Source organism: Chanos chanos, chromosome 7 (assembly GCF_902362185.1).
Source record: "Chanos chanos chromosome 7, fChaCha1.1, whole genome shotgun sequence".
NCBI classification, from domain to species: Eukaryota; Metazoa; Chordata; class Actinopteri; order Gonorynchiformes; family Chanidae; genus Chanos; species Chanos chanos.
In genome coordinates, this window is record NC_044501.1 from 27,184,455 (window position 1) to 27,199,916 (window position 15,462).

A 15,462-nucleotide genomic window follows, 5' to 3' on the forward strand; every position below is an offset into this window, starting at 1 on the left:
AAGTTCCTTTGTCACCTGTCAAGGAGAAACTGAATTCTCTAAAACTGTTTTTGTGGCAAGTACAACTTGTCACTTGTCTGAAATGAAAGAAAGAAAAATGAAGAAACAAATGAAAACCTGCCCGATTATACTTAGTGAAACTCTTGTGTGACATTAGAGAAGCTGGTAGCACTTTACTTTACAGACTGGTAATTATAGGGTAATGATATGGTAATACTATGATAATAAGTTGCACTTATCCATAAATTAAGTGATAATGTCCTAGTTGTTACTAAATGATAAGTCAGTAATTGTAGGGGTAATAAGATAGTAATAAAATGGTAAAATAACAGTAACAAGTTGTTATTATCCATACATTAAATGTTAGTTTTCCACGTGTTACTAAAGACATAAGTAATTATGGAGGAAACAAGTCAGTAATAAAATGGTATAATAATGGTAACAAGTTGTAATTATCTGTCAATAAAATATTAGTTTTCCAGCTGTTACTAAATACTTAGTAACTGTTGCAGTAATGACCGAGTATTATTAAACAATTTGTTAGTAAATCTTGTGTAGTTTTTACATTTTTAGGGATGAAATGTTCAGCTCTTACAGCATAATATTTGCTTCTGTAATATTTGTTTCCGTAGTGTAGTGGTTATCACATTCGCCTGACACGCGAGAGGTCCCCGGTTCATAACCAGGCAGAAACAGCTCAGTTCTCAGGGCAGCGGTGGTCTAGAGGTTAGAGAGCCGGGCTTGTGACTGAAGGGTTACTGGTGTAACTCCCAGGACCGACATCCACAGCTGTGTGCCCTTGGGCAATGCACTTAACCCCAATGCCCCCAGGCGCAAGTAATGCTGTCCACTACTCCTGGTGTGTATGTTCACTGCCGGTGTGTTGGATGGATTAAATGCAGAGGACAAATTCACTGTTCACAAATGCAAACATACTTTTTTTGTTATACTTTGTTATAACAGAGAAACAAGATGGAAAAAAGTAAGTTTGCATTTTACATCTCCAATATTATTTAGCTTCACACTAATTACAGTCTATTACTATGTTTGAGTGTCATGTTTCACCTGACCATTTAAAGATATAACAGATAAGAAACGTGTTGGAAACAGGTAAATTAGTATTGCAGTGGTGGGCATAAATGACGAGCACCAAGACATCTTGAACTGAACAAAGTCTTGCTACCAGTTTTATTAGTAATATTAGCAACAGGAACTTGAAGTCTTTTACTGGCCATTTACTGTGGTTAACATGAGGTGCTAGGCTTATCTACAATGCTGCCTGAGCACACGACCCCGTTACTGCAGCTGTTACTAATTATTTAGTAACAACTGGAAAATCAATATTTTATTGCCAGATAATTACAACTTATTACCATTATTATACCATTTTATTACTAACTTGTTACCTCGATAATTACTGATGTATTTAGTAACAACAAGGCAACAAACATTTAATGTATGGATAATTACAACTTGTTACTGTTATTTTACCATTTTATTACTGACTTGTTACCCCTACAATTACTGACTTATTATTCAGTAACAACTAGGACATTGCCATTTAATTTATGGATAAGTGCAACTTATGACCATAGTATTACCATATAATCACCATATAATTAGCAATCTGTAAAGTGCTACCAAGGAGTTTTACGAGCGGTAATGACCTCTTATAAAAACGTTTTACAAATGACGTGAACCTATTAGCAACCCACTTAATATTTTCATCCTTACGAAAACATTTCTCCATGTTTTCTCTGTCACTGATCATAACCACACTGACAGTAGACTGTTTGGCTTTTCATTCCGTCACAGTCTAGTCACCTGTAACCGGGGGAAACATGAAACAGAGAGGGAAGTTGTAATCACATCCTCTGTTCACCTGATCCCTCCAGCCCATCTCTGTGTCTGATCTAGACGACAAGGAAACTCCCTTCCCATGAATAAAAATAAGAGAGTGGTTACACAAAGAAACACCTATGTGAGTGTGAGTGTGTGTGTGTGTGTGTGTGTGTGTGTGTGTGTGAACTGTCAGCCCTCACTATCAGCATTCAGGCTCTCCCCGTATCACACACTGAGAGAAAGAGATGGGTGACGCATGTGAGTTCTACCTCTTTTATTCATTCACAAATTAATTCGTTTTTTTCCTACTGTAATATTTAATAGAGACATACATGTTTTACATGCTGTTTTACATAGTGTTATTGAACTGTTGGGTTTGCACCAGAACTTGCTTTTTTTCTCTGATGAACAGTGGTGGAGCTGAAATCAGCTGCTGGTTTTCACTGTATGAAAAAAGAAACAACTGATAAAAATACACTATATGTGAGCCTAAGAGTAGTGTTACATTGAGCTTTTATTGTTTAACGCCAGTGAAAATTTGCAGATGATCTTTTAATGTCATACATTTTAATGTGCAAGTCCCAAACATGTTCTGTCTATGTTTAAGTAATCTCTGATAATGTACTAAGATTTAAGAATTATGAAAGGACAAGAGCCTGGCATACTTTGAAGAGGAAAGTTTGAACAATTTGCCACAAAGGCACAAAATGAAATTTAAATTAGTTTGTTCACAGTGTCGTATACTGCCACTAATTCATTACATTTGTTGACACTCAGTTATGCTAATCAGGCTAAATGGAAATCCCCTGTTCTCTCTCTCACTCTCCCCTCCTCGTGTTCTGTCCTTCGCCGTTTTCCCCTTTCCTGTGTCTACGTTTCTCACTCTTTCCTTACCCCTCTTCTTTTTCCTTACCCCATATTCTCTGTTTTCTCTCCTAATTCCATCAATCAATACTTTCCATCCTTTCGCCACTTCTCTTGCTCACAACATTTTTTCTCTCTCTCTCCTTCTCATGCCTCCATTCTTCCCTTCTTTCCATCCCTCCCTCACCTTTAGTGCAGGACCTGCTCATCATTTACGAGTCGGAGGCCGAGCAGTGGGCAACCTACATGCGCTCCGTCCTGGCCGGACCCATCCCGGAGTCCAACATCTGTTGCTATGACATCGCCAAGGTGAACAGTCGTCGGGACGACTTCCTGCGACTGGGCGGTTACAAGTGCAAGCTGCTGATCCTGTCCACGGGCATGCTGGAGGGTCTGTGCCAACTACGACGCTTCTTCCTTGCCCGCGTGCTGCACCCTTCGTCACATGTGGTTGTGCTCCTCTGTGGGGTGGAGAGCCTGGTGCCCCTGCTGGAGCTGGTGCCTCTTAAAGGGGACGAATGCCTACAGATCTCCAGTGAACAGGACGCCCAGGACTATGTGTCCGCTGTGGCCGAGATTGTGAAGAGAGGTGAGGCATGGCCAGGGGAGGGAAAGGAAGTTGATATGTTGATGTAAACTTTGTTAGAGAAGACTTTTTTTGTGTTGACTGTTCTTTGAAATTACCATCTTGTATCTCACCAGTGGGTAGTCGTCTTCAAGATTGCAGCTTTTTTCCCCTTGAAAAGCGAGTAATTTAAGCAAAAAATTCTCTCCCAAGAGCAATATCATGAGGAAACCAGCATTCAGTTCAATCTACTACACACAGGCAGAGGGCAGAAACGTTGATTACGACTGGTAAAGTGTTGGTCTTGACTTTGCTATTGAATAGTGAGAGTCACAATAAGATGAATCTTAAGTCAGAACTTGTCATTGTGTGCAATGAAAAAAAGAGAAAAGAAAAAAAGAATGAGAAAAAAAGACCCGAAAAGGAAGGTTCTGCTCTGATGAATGGTAGTTGTAGACCCCGCTGGGAGTCGGGTTTTACAAAATAACTCATCTCAGCGTGGTAAGCTTTTGCTCGAGGAACGTAATCAGGTTTACATTTGGCTGATACGATTTTTCAAACCCCAGGACTGTAATTACGAGGCTGAGTGGACTAGGAGGGCGCCTAGGCAGGAGACATTTCTGCACGTTAGCGGTCTTTGTTAACTCCGTCTGAGTCCTGACAGGCCAATTACCAACGTTGCGAATACACTCCGTGATTGGGCCTACACTTTGTACAAAAACAAATGACACCACAGACAGGAGAAGACATCTCGTTGTCACAGGAGGCGGCCTGAACTGTGGACGTATGAACTGAGGGTTCATGAAAGTTGTATTGTCCTCTGTTACCTTTGTGTTCTACGTAGGTGTGTAGAATGATTGGCAAATTGAACATAAATGTCCAGCTCACGTTTTGATAGCTCTTCTTTGATAGCTCATAGTTGTGTCTATGGCCTGTGGTGAGTGAGAAAATAGAAAATGTGCAAATTTCAGTGAACCTTCAATAGAGAGCTTGTTGGCTTAAATTTGCCAAAGCACCACATGCAAACATGTCATTTACAAGGAGCTACCTATTTCACCGTTAAACGAGTGTTACTACTTATTCTTTCATGCTTTTCAAAATCAGGTGCTCATAATCAACCCCAAGTATTTCAGTTTTCTGCTTAGGCAAATGAGCCACCTTTTCAGTGTGCTTATTAAAATCAGGTGTGTGTGTGTGTGTGTGTGTGTAGAGAGGCATGTCAGATATTTACAACCAACATCATTTAGACAAGGTATTATTGTTGTTGTTATTATTATTATTATTATTATTATTATTATTATCATTATTATTATTATTCCTATTATTTTGGTGGCCCTTCCTAGGAAAGACTCACATCAACGCTGACCTCAGCTGACCCTCTCCAACACATATGGGGAGGGCACCCAAATACATGGTTCTGAGTCAGTGGAGAATGTGTAGTTTGGTGTTCTCCATTGACATCTACAGAGTCAGACCTGATGGATTGATATATTCATTTATATTCTTATTCATCCAGGTTTTACTGACTATATTCTTGTCCTCAGGAAACATTCTCCTCTGATTAGGATGTCTGTTTTATCGTTTTATCGTCATCCTCTGATAAGGAAGACGTCTGTTTTATTTATTTGCGTGGTCATATCAGGGCAGCATTTGTTTGATCCTATCACTCAAGCCCATAAACCTGCGACAGAAGATTTCCCTGAGGTGGCTCCAGATATTTTGAAGAGATTTTTTCTGAGTGGGATCTGAGGTACAGTTTGTTCCTCCAGCAGCAAGCAGAAGAATCTACTTTATCACCTGTTTCCATGTGAACAACATGTGCTGTACCAGCGCCTACGAAGGCACCACTGACTGTTTGCACTGCTTTATTTGCAAAGATACATGATCCAAAGCTCTGAGCTGCTTTTCCACGGTGGCTTTCCCTGCGGTTACGTTTCTCTCTCCGTCTCATCGACATTTGAATGTTTTACAATCATTTCACTTGGCCATTGAGGTTTCATCTAACTCACATCATCTAACTCACTTCATCTAACTCTAAGTCATAAGTGCACTTTTCTTAAATTTTAATATGTATTTTTAAATGTATTGATTCATGTAAGACAGTAATACTGATTACTTTCTGTCTGAAGGAGAGCGTCTTTTTTTTGTCAATTTGAGAAGTCTTTAGTTACATGGACTCTAGTTTTTGGACTTGGAATACGACCCAATAATCCAACTTCTACTCAAATTTACTCGCGTAAATTGTTACCTGTCCACCATTTTTGTCGTCACTAAGGAAATTACATGGCTTTTGATGCTATCTGTTTCCTCTAGGAGGAGGAAAAATGAAACTGAATCGATAAAGTGATAAAATTCTGGGGAGTCCCTCACCCTGAGAAACCCCTGTTACACCCTTTAGATGTCAGACCCCATGTTTTAAAAGTAAACAACCCAGGGACATGGTAAAAACAGTGAGAGGGCCAGATTTGAAGCGACACCCATGGGTATGTGTGACAGTACCAATGGTTAAAGGTTAGTAAGGCCAGTGGCTGTTATTCTGCAGGTGTGTATCAGTGGCAAATCATATGCAAATGATTCGACTTCCTCCTAAGCCAAAACCTATGATTATCAACAACTATGCAAATTTCTCTGTTCCCCTCTTTCAACACTGCCTCTCAGAACTTTGAGAACAACAATATCAGCAAATGACAGAGAGAGAGGGGGAGGAAAAAAGGAGAGATGAAAATGGTTTCTTTAGCCTTGGTTTTAATCTTATCAACTTAATTTATGAGATGTAATCAAATAAAAACTGTCACGTACAGGTTAAGATCTGTGACTTTTGACTGGCCTGTGTGTTTGTTATCCTACAAAGGCAACATTGTTTCTGCTTTAAAAAAAAAAAAAAAAGGTGATTTACAATGATATATATGCTATAAGGCAGTTGAAGCTATACGTGTACAATAGAGCACAAATGCTTTTTATGTAGTTCTATAATGTCTTTTTTTTTTTTTTTACACTTTTCTCATGGTTTCACTGCATTGACTCAGGGGGCCAAGCAGGAGCAGGGGACATGAGACTGGAGAAGAGGAAATCCACAGGGGCGCTGACCATCAAACCCTTTCTCCTGGTCCTACCCTCCAGAGTCTCATGTGAGGTGAGCTAGACTGATGTGATTCGAACTTAACTCAAGACACAAAGAAAACGTGATGTTAGCCTGCAGAGCTGGCAAGTGGACGTGTTATAGAAGCAATTGCTTCAAATGAGAAAGAAAAACTGAATAATGAACTGAAGAATAGCAGGTGTCGGTTCTCGACTGAGAACTTCTCTGGGTGGGACCAGTCAGCTGAGGAGCAGATGTAGGAGTGAAAGGTTTAAATGAGTAAAAAGAAGGGGGAAAATAAGTGAAAGTCAGAGCTCCACCTCATCTTTTCAGACGAAAGTGCTAATGCCCAGATTCTCACACTTTCTCAAGCTCTTTCCTTTTACTTGGTTTATAAATACAGCAAAGGAAGAACACAATGTACATTTCAGTTATGACATTCACATTGGTCCAGAATTATGCCTTACACACCAACAACAATGTGTTTCAATCCTTTCTGGGAGGCCAAAAGCCCTTCATTCTTGCCCAGTACTGCCACAGAACTGATTCAACTCATTGACTAGCTATCAGGCCACAGAATCAGTGAACTTGAAATGAAATTGCAATATCAAAATAACCAAAAAAAAAAAGAAAGAAAGAAACATTGAAGGACTTGAGGAACCTGAAGAGCAGATGGAGGAACAAGCACAGCACTTGAACGCTTGACTGAGCTTGTTTTTTGCCTTCCAGCTCAAGGCCTGGGCTGAGTTCTTTATATCAGACTTTCGAGAGGGTCGAATCCAATACGACTGGCAAGAGGAGTGTCCCTATAGGAGCTGAATGAGCACCACTAGAACAACGCTCTCGGGTTCTTTCACCGGTGCATTGCTGAAGCTTATCAAACCTGTCTGTATCTCTGAGAGAATCCCTTACCTTCAGATCTAGTCAGTCATTCAACGGCAGACAATTGTTTCCCTGCAGGCTGAATAGCAAAGGGTGACGTGGGTTTAATGGACCTGTGAGAAAGAGATGGAAAGCTCACGGCAGGTTACAGAGTTTGTGGTTCTGTGCTAGAATATTCTTGATCTAACTAGATCTAATTCCCCTTCCTGAGGGAGAACTACATCATCCTCGCTATCAGTCTATGGAGGTTTTACAAATCCAGATACAAGAGTACTCCATACAGGAGCCCTGGAACACAAAAATTACTACACGGACCCAATCAAGACACTATGATATGAATATAATAATAATAAAAAAAAAATATTAGATGAGTTATTTGTCTTCATTACAGACTGGACCATAAAATACTTATTTTTTTGCTTAACATCCAAACTTCACTGAACTGTATGCTATTTAATGCAGCAAAGAATGACATACGCATTTATTACTGGAAACAGTTTCGATTACTACCCACACAGAGCAAGCATTGTACCTTTACTCAAATGAGTAGCTTAGGTGATGGCTCTTCAGCAGTCTGCCTTCTCTGCCTTAGAGCAATGCCTACACAGCATAGACTTAATTAGTTAATGATTAAAACAGGAGTCAGCTTTTGGTTTGTCATATACCCCTTCTGTTCCTCATGGTAAACCATATGAGAGACTACGATAAAAGAGTGACAGCTCGGAACGATGGCTGCAGTTAGCATTGCTAGTGTGTGCACTGTTAGAGCGTATCATGTCAGGATCATGCATTTTAAATACCACAATATCTAGAAATACTCTATCTGACAAATGTTTCCCACTTCTCTTGGTCTGAGACCCACAGTTTAGCTTCAAACACATTAGCCCACAAAACCATACATCTTTATCATTTAAGGGAATAAACTAGCATCTCCCCCACCCCATTTCCACCATTTCCTATACTACGCTAAAGCTTGAAACTGAAAAGTGGCAGTTGATGTTCTCCGGGGTTATGACACCACTGGTGCAGCCATGATAGAAGTCAGGTTTAATCTCCTTTTCTATGACTATGATTATATCTCTGTTGATGAGCATGTTAGCCAGTCACGCTAAAGCAGCGTCTCCTGATGCTGGGGACCGACCGCACATGTCAGATCCCTCCGTGTTTTAACATGCCTGTCTCAGCTCATCAAGGGCTGGATAATTAATGGATTATCTGAACCAGGTGTGTCAAAGTAGGGAACGACAAAACCTATGCAAGAATCAAGGGTCTCCAGGAGCAGCAAACACTGCGTTTAATGATAAGAATTACTGGCTGGGAAGCCAAAGGTGGTATTTGCGGTTTAAAGTTTTGAGAAGTAGTCGTTAAAATTGCCCAGAAGGTAACGGTCTTTTTGTGTTGTACCTCATGGCAGAATCCTGGAGAGATTTTCATCCTTTTGCGAGAGGCCGTTGCCAGCAAAGATGCTGAGGTGGAGTTTAGCTCCACCGAACAGAGAGTGAAGATGAAGCCTGTAAACTGGAACGACTTCATCCTTAGTGTAAACGCTGCAGGTAAGGCACAAGACTCTCCATGTATTAAACAGAAACCTTTACTTGTGGCTTGATGTGATTCATCACATAGCAAAGGCACTGATTCCACAGCACATCCAGTTTGGTAACTTCTTTCTGTGATTTACCAGTTCACATATAAACATAGTGTTACTATAGGCAGTGTTGTTCAATGTAAAGATTTGGGGTTAAAGGTGATGATTTTGTAATTTGGAGGTGAGCTACTTTGATCAGTCTTAATGTGTGTGTCCAGACTTCCCACCGGGAAACATCACGGTCACTTTGTACTGTGGTGGAGTGGTTAAAGGGAAAGCTCGGGTACAGTATTACAACACCATGGGCGAGATCACGCGCCTACTCAAACAAGCTGCCGACCCCGTGGACTTCATGTGCCAGGTACACACACACACACTCGGCCAGCGTCTCTCAAATTATGGGCCGAGGAAACTGCCAGGTCCTCATCCCCTTCACTGAACTTCCTGCTTTGAAAATAGTAACATTTTATTCAACTTGCTTAACATTCTAGAATCTTTAATAAATCTGAATAAATCTTCTAGGATCTTGAATAACCTCTTCACTGCATTTCAGTGCAATTCAGAGCATTTTGTACACATTCCTTGATGCCATTTACGTTCCTGTTGTATTTTACTGATATTGCCTCCACCAGTAGATTTGAGGGGGCTTTTTGATTTAAAGTTTTCAAAAACCAAGTACATATTTAGTAACCGGAATCAACAGTGTTGTTGTTTATATCATTTATATGTGAAAATAGTGTAATAGAAAGCTACAATGAAAAATCGCATTATTCTGAGCACTACACCACTGACTGGATGAATCAGCATTTTTTAAATATGCTCTAATGCATATGCCATTCCACATTAATAATTTTTGAGAAATTAAATTGAAGCTCAGGCAAATAAACCGCCAGCCCAACCCTCTCAGTCCCCTTGATTAGAATTCATTGCTGCAAACGTTTGTGCTGCAGGCATCAATTTTTATTTACAAAAGGAGAGGGTTCTCCCAATAGTATTGCATTGCATTTCATGTGTTAGAAGTATTAATATAGAGCAGTAAGTCCCCTGTTAATTTTGCAAAATAAACAAAAAAGGGGACTGATGGCAAGTTAAATCACATAGATTTGGTACATTTTCCTGTATACATTAAGAAGGAGATGGTATCAGTGACCCTCTTCTCCTGAAACGTGACCTTACACAGCAGATTATCTTCTTCTTCACAATCTTCTTAAAAATAAGAAAAAAAAAAATCATATCTACTAACAGCAAAGTCTGTTAGAGACACACCTCTTTCCCTCCACATCCTAAAATCTCCTGAAATAATATTTTTGCCCGTGTATTCATTCTTCATGCTAAAATATTAATTTACTCAAAATATATTAGGCTTCAAAGAAAGCTATGACAAAATTCATCAACACCATTCCCTTATGGGTGTAAAGATCCATTCAGATTAAACGTTTTAGTTAGATTGGATTACTGGCACAGGTTCACTGGGATTAGAGCTAATCTCATAATGGTGCCCATGATGGTGCAGATTTTGCAGATGTGTGCAAACTTCCCTCAATTTCTCTCTCTCTCTAAACCATCAGAGACCTTTACACACTAAAAGCTTAGTGAGCCATAGCTGTATCCTTTTCCATGCTAACTTGCCCAGGCTAATTGAATTTGCATGCTCTTTGGGAAGCATGTACATTAGTGGCTCCATGGCTCGGTCTGGATTAGTGCAGCAGAGTATACCATTAAAAATCAAATCCTGCCACTGAAAATGACAATGGGAGAAACATGATTCAGCGACAATGAAATAGCTTAAAAAAATTACACACACACACACACACACACACACACATATCTATATATATATATATGGTTCTGCTCTGACTGGGTTTCTGCCCAGGCCTTTCAGGTGAGCTCAGTAGAGAAGCTGGATCAGACCCTGACTGTGTCCCTGATGCAGAAGATGCCAGTGGGTGCTTTCCAAGGCCTGCAGACTGACCTGGGTCCCACTGAGGGTATGTACTCCATCAGCGAGATGGATTTTCCTTCAAGAGCCTGATATCTGTCAGCTTTGCTCATGCTCTGTGTTAAGACCAAACCCGCCGGTAATGCGCCGCGCTCAGAGACGGCCTCAGTCGGCCGCCTGCCGGTGAATAAATGATGGAGGAATGCTGTGTGAGACCCCAGAGGTGCATTACCACCTACATGCTCTACTGACACTCGTTTGACTCTACAAATGACAGCCCCCTGACCCAGATCCAAGGCGCGGGTTGGCTCGAACGCCACGCCCTTCCACCACGATGACTCGAAGGCAATTCTGATTGTGCCTCCCCAGCTAGAAAGAAATTACCATCAGAAATGAATTCTGAAATTCCTGAAATTACCATCAGAAGTGAGTTCTGAAATTCTTGACCTGAAGCTGAATTTACATGGGATTCTTCTTCATGACACTTTTCCTATTGTTTTGAGTCAGAAAGGTTAATTTTTTGAGTGCGAGATGTAGTGCTGATTTTAAAGGAGGGTCTTTGGTTCTAAGTGATGACAGTGTTTTTTTATTTTTTTTATTTTTTAGCTATGGCATGGTTTGATGTCTATAAATGAGACATAAATAAAATCCTAAGCTTAAATTTTTTTCTCCTGTAGCAAGTCCTGAAACTGCCATTGTGACCTAGAACAGACGCTAATTTATTTTGATTAGCGTCTGTTGTGCTGCAAATCAGGACTTCATAACAACAACATAATTTCTCTAACTTCAGAGAAATATGTTGACCTAAGGTTGAAACTAAAAGAAAACCCCACTGTGCTACATATCCGTTTATTTCTGAGAATCAATCCGTATACCTTAATGTCTAATGTATTCTTGGAGACAGGTCAAATGTGGGGTCATTCCTCTGTTGCCGCTGTCTGTCATTTTGCGTTCATTCTCTCTCTCTCTCTCTCTCTCTCATATACTGTTCAACTGTCTTTCCTCCCGAGCTCTATGCCCTCATCTTCTTATTTCCATCTCCCTCTTTACTCTTTTATCTCTTACACGCCCCCTCCCCCGCACTCTTTCTGTCTTTTCTCCCTCTTCCTCCATTACTCTGTGCATGAATATTTAGCGACTCTTCTGTTTTCCCAGTGGGTGTTGTGAAAACCATATCAGCCCACTGTGGGGAGTCGTGCTGGTTTTAATTTGACCTTTGGTACGGCCTGACTGATGCTCTCAATAAACTCTTCTGGGCTGAGTCTTCATATTCAAATCCACTGCGGCTGTCTCAGCTTCCTCTTACGCTTGGACTTGGGTCGCAGCTCTTTATGTTTTTCTTTTTTTTCTTTTTTTCTTTTTTTTTGTCTTTTTGCACTTCTATTACAATCATTCACAAAATGCACATGAGAAATCCAGATAAAAACTTTGGTGATGAACATAGTTTTTTTATTCAGCTAGTTATGTTTGTATCAGTAGACAGTACTACTGATACTATTCTGTGATACTTGTACTGTTGTGTTCTGTGGTTGAAAGTTTCATTTTTTAATGTGTATGTATGTGAGTGTGTGTGCATGTGTGTGTGTGTGAGAGAGAGAGAGAGAGAGAGAGAGAGAGACAGAGATGGAGAGAAAGGTTCAAGTGAAATCTTGAATGATACTACAGAGGCTTTGAAACAGAATGTTTTTCTTGTTCTTTGTTGTTCTTTGTTGCATCGTAAGCTAAGAGAGTTAGTGAGAGAGAGAAAAAGTGTGTGAGTGAGAAAGAAAGAGAGAGAGGGAGAGAGAGAGAGAGAGAGAGAGAGAGAGAGAGAGAGCGAGCACCCATCAGGTAAATGAACAGCTGGATAACACCTGCCTCTCCACTCACACATTTTCACTTATTCATTGACTGTGTAGAAGTGAACATAGGTGCAGTTTCAAAGAGGCAATCTGTTCTCCCTGACTGTGTAATCTCTCTGTTTGTTTGTTTGTTTGTTGTTGTTGCTGTTTTAATACTTCGCTTTGTGTGCAATTTACTGTATTCCTCCATCAGAGAACACCCGTACATGCCCCATTAGTCCAAAACATTACTGCAGGTCTCAGCTACTAAGCATCCAGGCTGAAAACCTGGAGAAATGGTCGTATTTGTAAAGATTTCACTTTAACTACAAAAGCAGCAGTGTATGATTTACCATGATGTTCGTATGTGTGGGCTCCACACCTTTAGGACAATACACCAAACAGAAAGACCATTTAGGTAATAATGTGCACAGATGATGTTAGCAGCTGCTGATGTGTGACTGCCTTCATTTGTGTGAGATGTTGATTTGTTATCGGGCTAAAACCGATATCATAAAATCAGTTTTAGGTTAAAGAAAAAGTCATGTTTGGGTTAATGCTTGCTAACTCTGTATATATTTAAACAGAGTAAATCCTGACACTAGAGTAAAAAAAAAACAAAAAACCTAACACAGCACTTGACTAATAATTAACTCGATTATTATTTGAATGCGTGTAGTAGATGGTGTGAATGAGTAAGCAAATAGTCTTATCGTCGAGCATGCTAATTTAATTCCTCAATATTCCAGTGTATGACGCATCATAAAGTATGATAAAACAGAATGTCATTGTTTAACGGGGCAGTGTTCCACCAGTCTTTCTCCTCCCTCTCCTGTGTAAGCGAGGATTTGTCTGGTTCCTCAGAGGTTAGTTTAGCCTAGCGGGCCCGTCCCAGCACAGTGCTGCCTCTGACTATTTAAAACTCATCCTGTGTTAATTGAATTATTTTGAAAATCACATTAAAGCCTGATGCTGAAGCCAGTCACACTGCTGAAGAAGTCAGAGCAGAGATGGAATGCCTTCATTAGTTTTATGGGAAACCAACGGCCTTGAGGAGGAGGGGAGGGGAGGAGAGGGAGGGTTACTGGGTGGGATGTGTGTTCATTTGGGGCTGATTGATGTCTTAATCAGCCAGTTGCACATACGTATTGATGCTAGTGCCCTATCAAAGGAAGCGTGTGCATTTATGATGGGGGAGGGCACGACAAAAAGGGGGGGGGGCGAACTGTCAATACGAGCTGTTTGCTCACTTCATTGCAGACTGGGTCGGTAATAAGTCTTTCTGGACTGATTTGTAATCATTCACCCTATAGCCATTTCTCATTAACTGTCCATGTTGAATTGTGTTCTTTTTTTTTCATACTCTCTGTGTTTTGACAACCATCAAACTAACCTACATATATGCAGTGCATGGATGTGCAGTGCGTACTCTAGCATGTGTAATATATGTGTATAAAATTATTTATTTATCTGTTTATTTATTTATTTTGATACCAACACACTGAGTTGGCTTCTGTACCGCACAGAAAGTCATAACAACAACAGGAAGTCATAACACTAAGCTAGGCTTTTGCCTGACGAGTAGAGTTATTTTAAAGTCCGTTTCAAATAACTCCTCTTTACTTAATCTAATAGCTTTGTTATTTACTTTGATCCATACAAACATATTCAACACAGTGTGGGTGGCGGGTTATGCTATTTACCTAGATCACCCACAGCTGTCCAGGTGCCTCTTCAGCACGAGGAGGAGGAGGAGGAGGATGGGGAATGATGTGCCCTGTCTGGATGACCCACCCAGAGCACAGCCAATTTTGTTCCTACCTCAAACAAGCCTGTTGTATGGCTGACATTTTGAGCTTGGGACCTCAGCGTTGGGTTCCATGTAGTTTATGACTCTGACACCTGAGCATCCTACATCCTATTCTATCCAGTTTTATTCTATCTTTTTTTGTCTGGTTCTACTTGATCCTATACTGTATTATACCGTTGTATTCTATTCTGTTGTTTCCTTCTCTACTTTGCCCTGCTCTTTTATACTGTCATGTCTGTTCCATCCCATTCTGTCCTATTCCATTCTCTCTTTTCCTGTCCTGCCCTAAACAGCCTTAAATATGATAATCTGATCTGTTCATGCCAGGAACTTAAGCTTTGTGTCATTTTCAGCCATACATTCAGAGGACATCCCCACATTGCTCCACTTGGCTGCCCAGCATGGGCTGAGGGGTGTGGCCAGTGTGCTTCTGCAGTGTCCTGGAGCCCAACAGGCCCTGAGGACAGCCAATCGGCACGGACACACACCCCTGGAGCTTGCCCAACGTCACGGTCACACCCAGCTTCACATCCTCCTGCAGGAAACATTGGTGAGTGCTACTTCTGAATAATGGATAAATATACTCTCAGCTGTCCAGGCTTTCAAACGTTCTGGCCAAGAAAAGTCAGATGGCCAACAGTCTGTTACAGAGTTTGTTACATTAGCTTCCAGTCACTCTAACAGACCTGCAGGCTTGGAGCAAGCTTGGTGAATTTGGCTATTAAAAACTTTGCCGTCATGTGGTGTAAGTGCGCTGTCGTTTTGTCAAATTGATTCAGGTAATTATCTCTTACAATGGGCGTGTGACCATTGTATATAACCACATGACCATGCTGTTTTCTGTCTGGTATTTGTTGTGTTTGTCTTTTAATTATAAAATATTGTTTGTGCCAAGTTAGGAACGAATAGTCTCTCAGGATTTGTTGCTGCTGAATGCTGGGAAATGTATTTTTATCTGGATCACTAGCGTTTCACATAGGTGTGAATTAGAGGCCATAACCAACAGAGGAGAGAAATCTTCGTGAGGACTTTTCGTGTTTCATCCCAAAAGCTAATTGATTTATTTTGCATGAAGT

General features: G+C 40.6%; 1 protein-coding gene and 1 non-coding gene across 2 annotated transcripts in view; both read left to right on the top strand.

Moving 5' to 3' along the window:
- The first annotated feature begins 622 nt into the window (after positions 1-622).
- On the top strand, positions 623-695 carry trnav-gac (transfer RNA valine (anticodon GAC)). Its single transcript has one exon. It is a non-coding gene; the product is annotated as a tRNA-Val (tRNA).
- A 1,392-nt stretch (positions 696-2,087) lies between these two features.
- Positions 2,088-15,462, top strand: part of LOC115816159 (B-cell scaffold protein with ankyrin repeats-like) — a 40,489-nt gene continuing 27,114 nt past the window's right edge. Inside the window, exons 1-9 of the mRNA XM_030779127.1 lie at positions 2,088-2,100; positions 2,900-3,300; positions 4,015-4,024; positions 4,944-4,975; positions 6,333-6,404; positions 8,647-8,785; positions 9,036-9,178; positions 10,691-10,805; positions 14,740-14,936. Of these exons, the coding sequence (XP_030634987.1) occupies positions 2,088-2,100; positions 2,900-3,300; positions 4,015-4,024; positions 4,944-4,975; positions 6,333-6,404; positions 8,647-8,785; positions 9,036-9,178; positions 10,691-10,805; positions 14,740-14,936 (1,122 nt within the window). The remainder of the gene's footprint in view (positions 2,101-2,899; positions 3,301-4,014; positions 4,025-4,943; positions 4,976-6,332; positions 6,405-8,646; positions 8,786-9,035; positions 9,179-10,690; positions 10,806-14,739; positions 14,937-15,462) is intronic.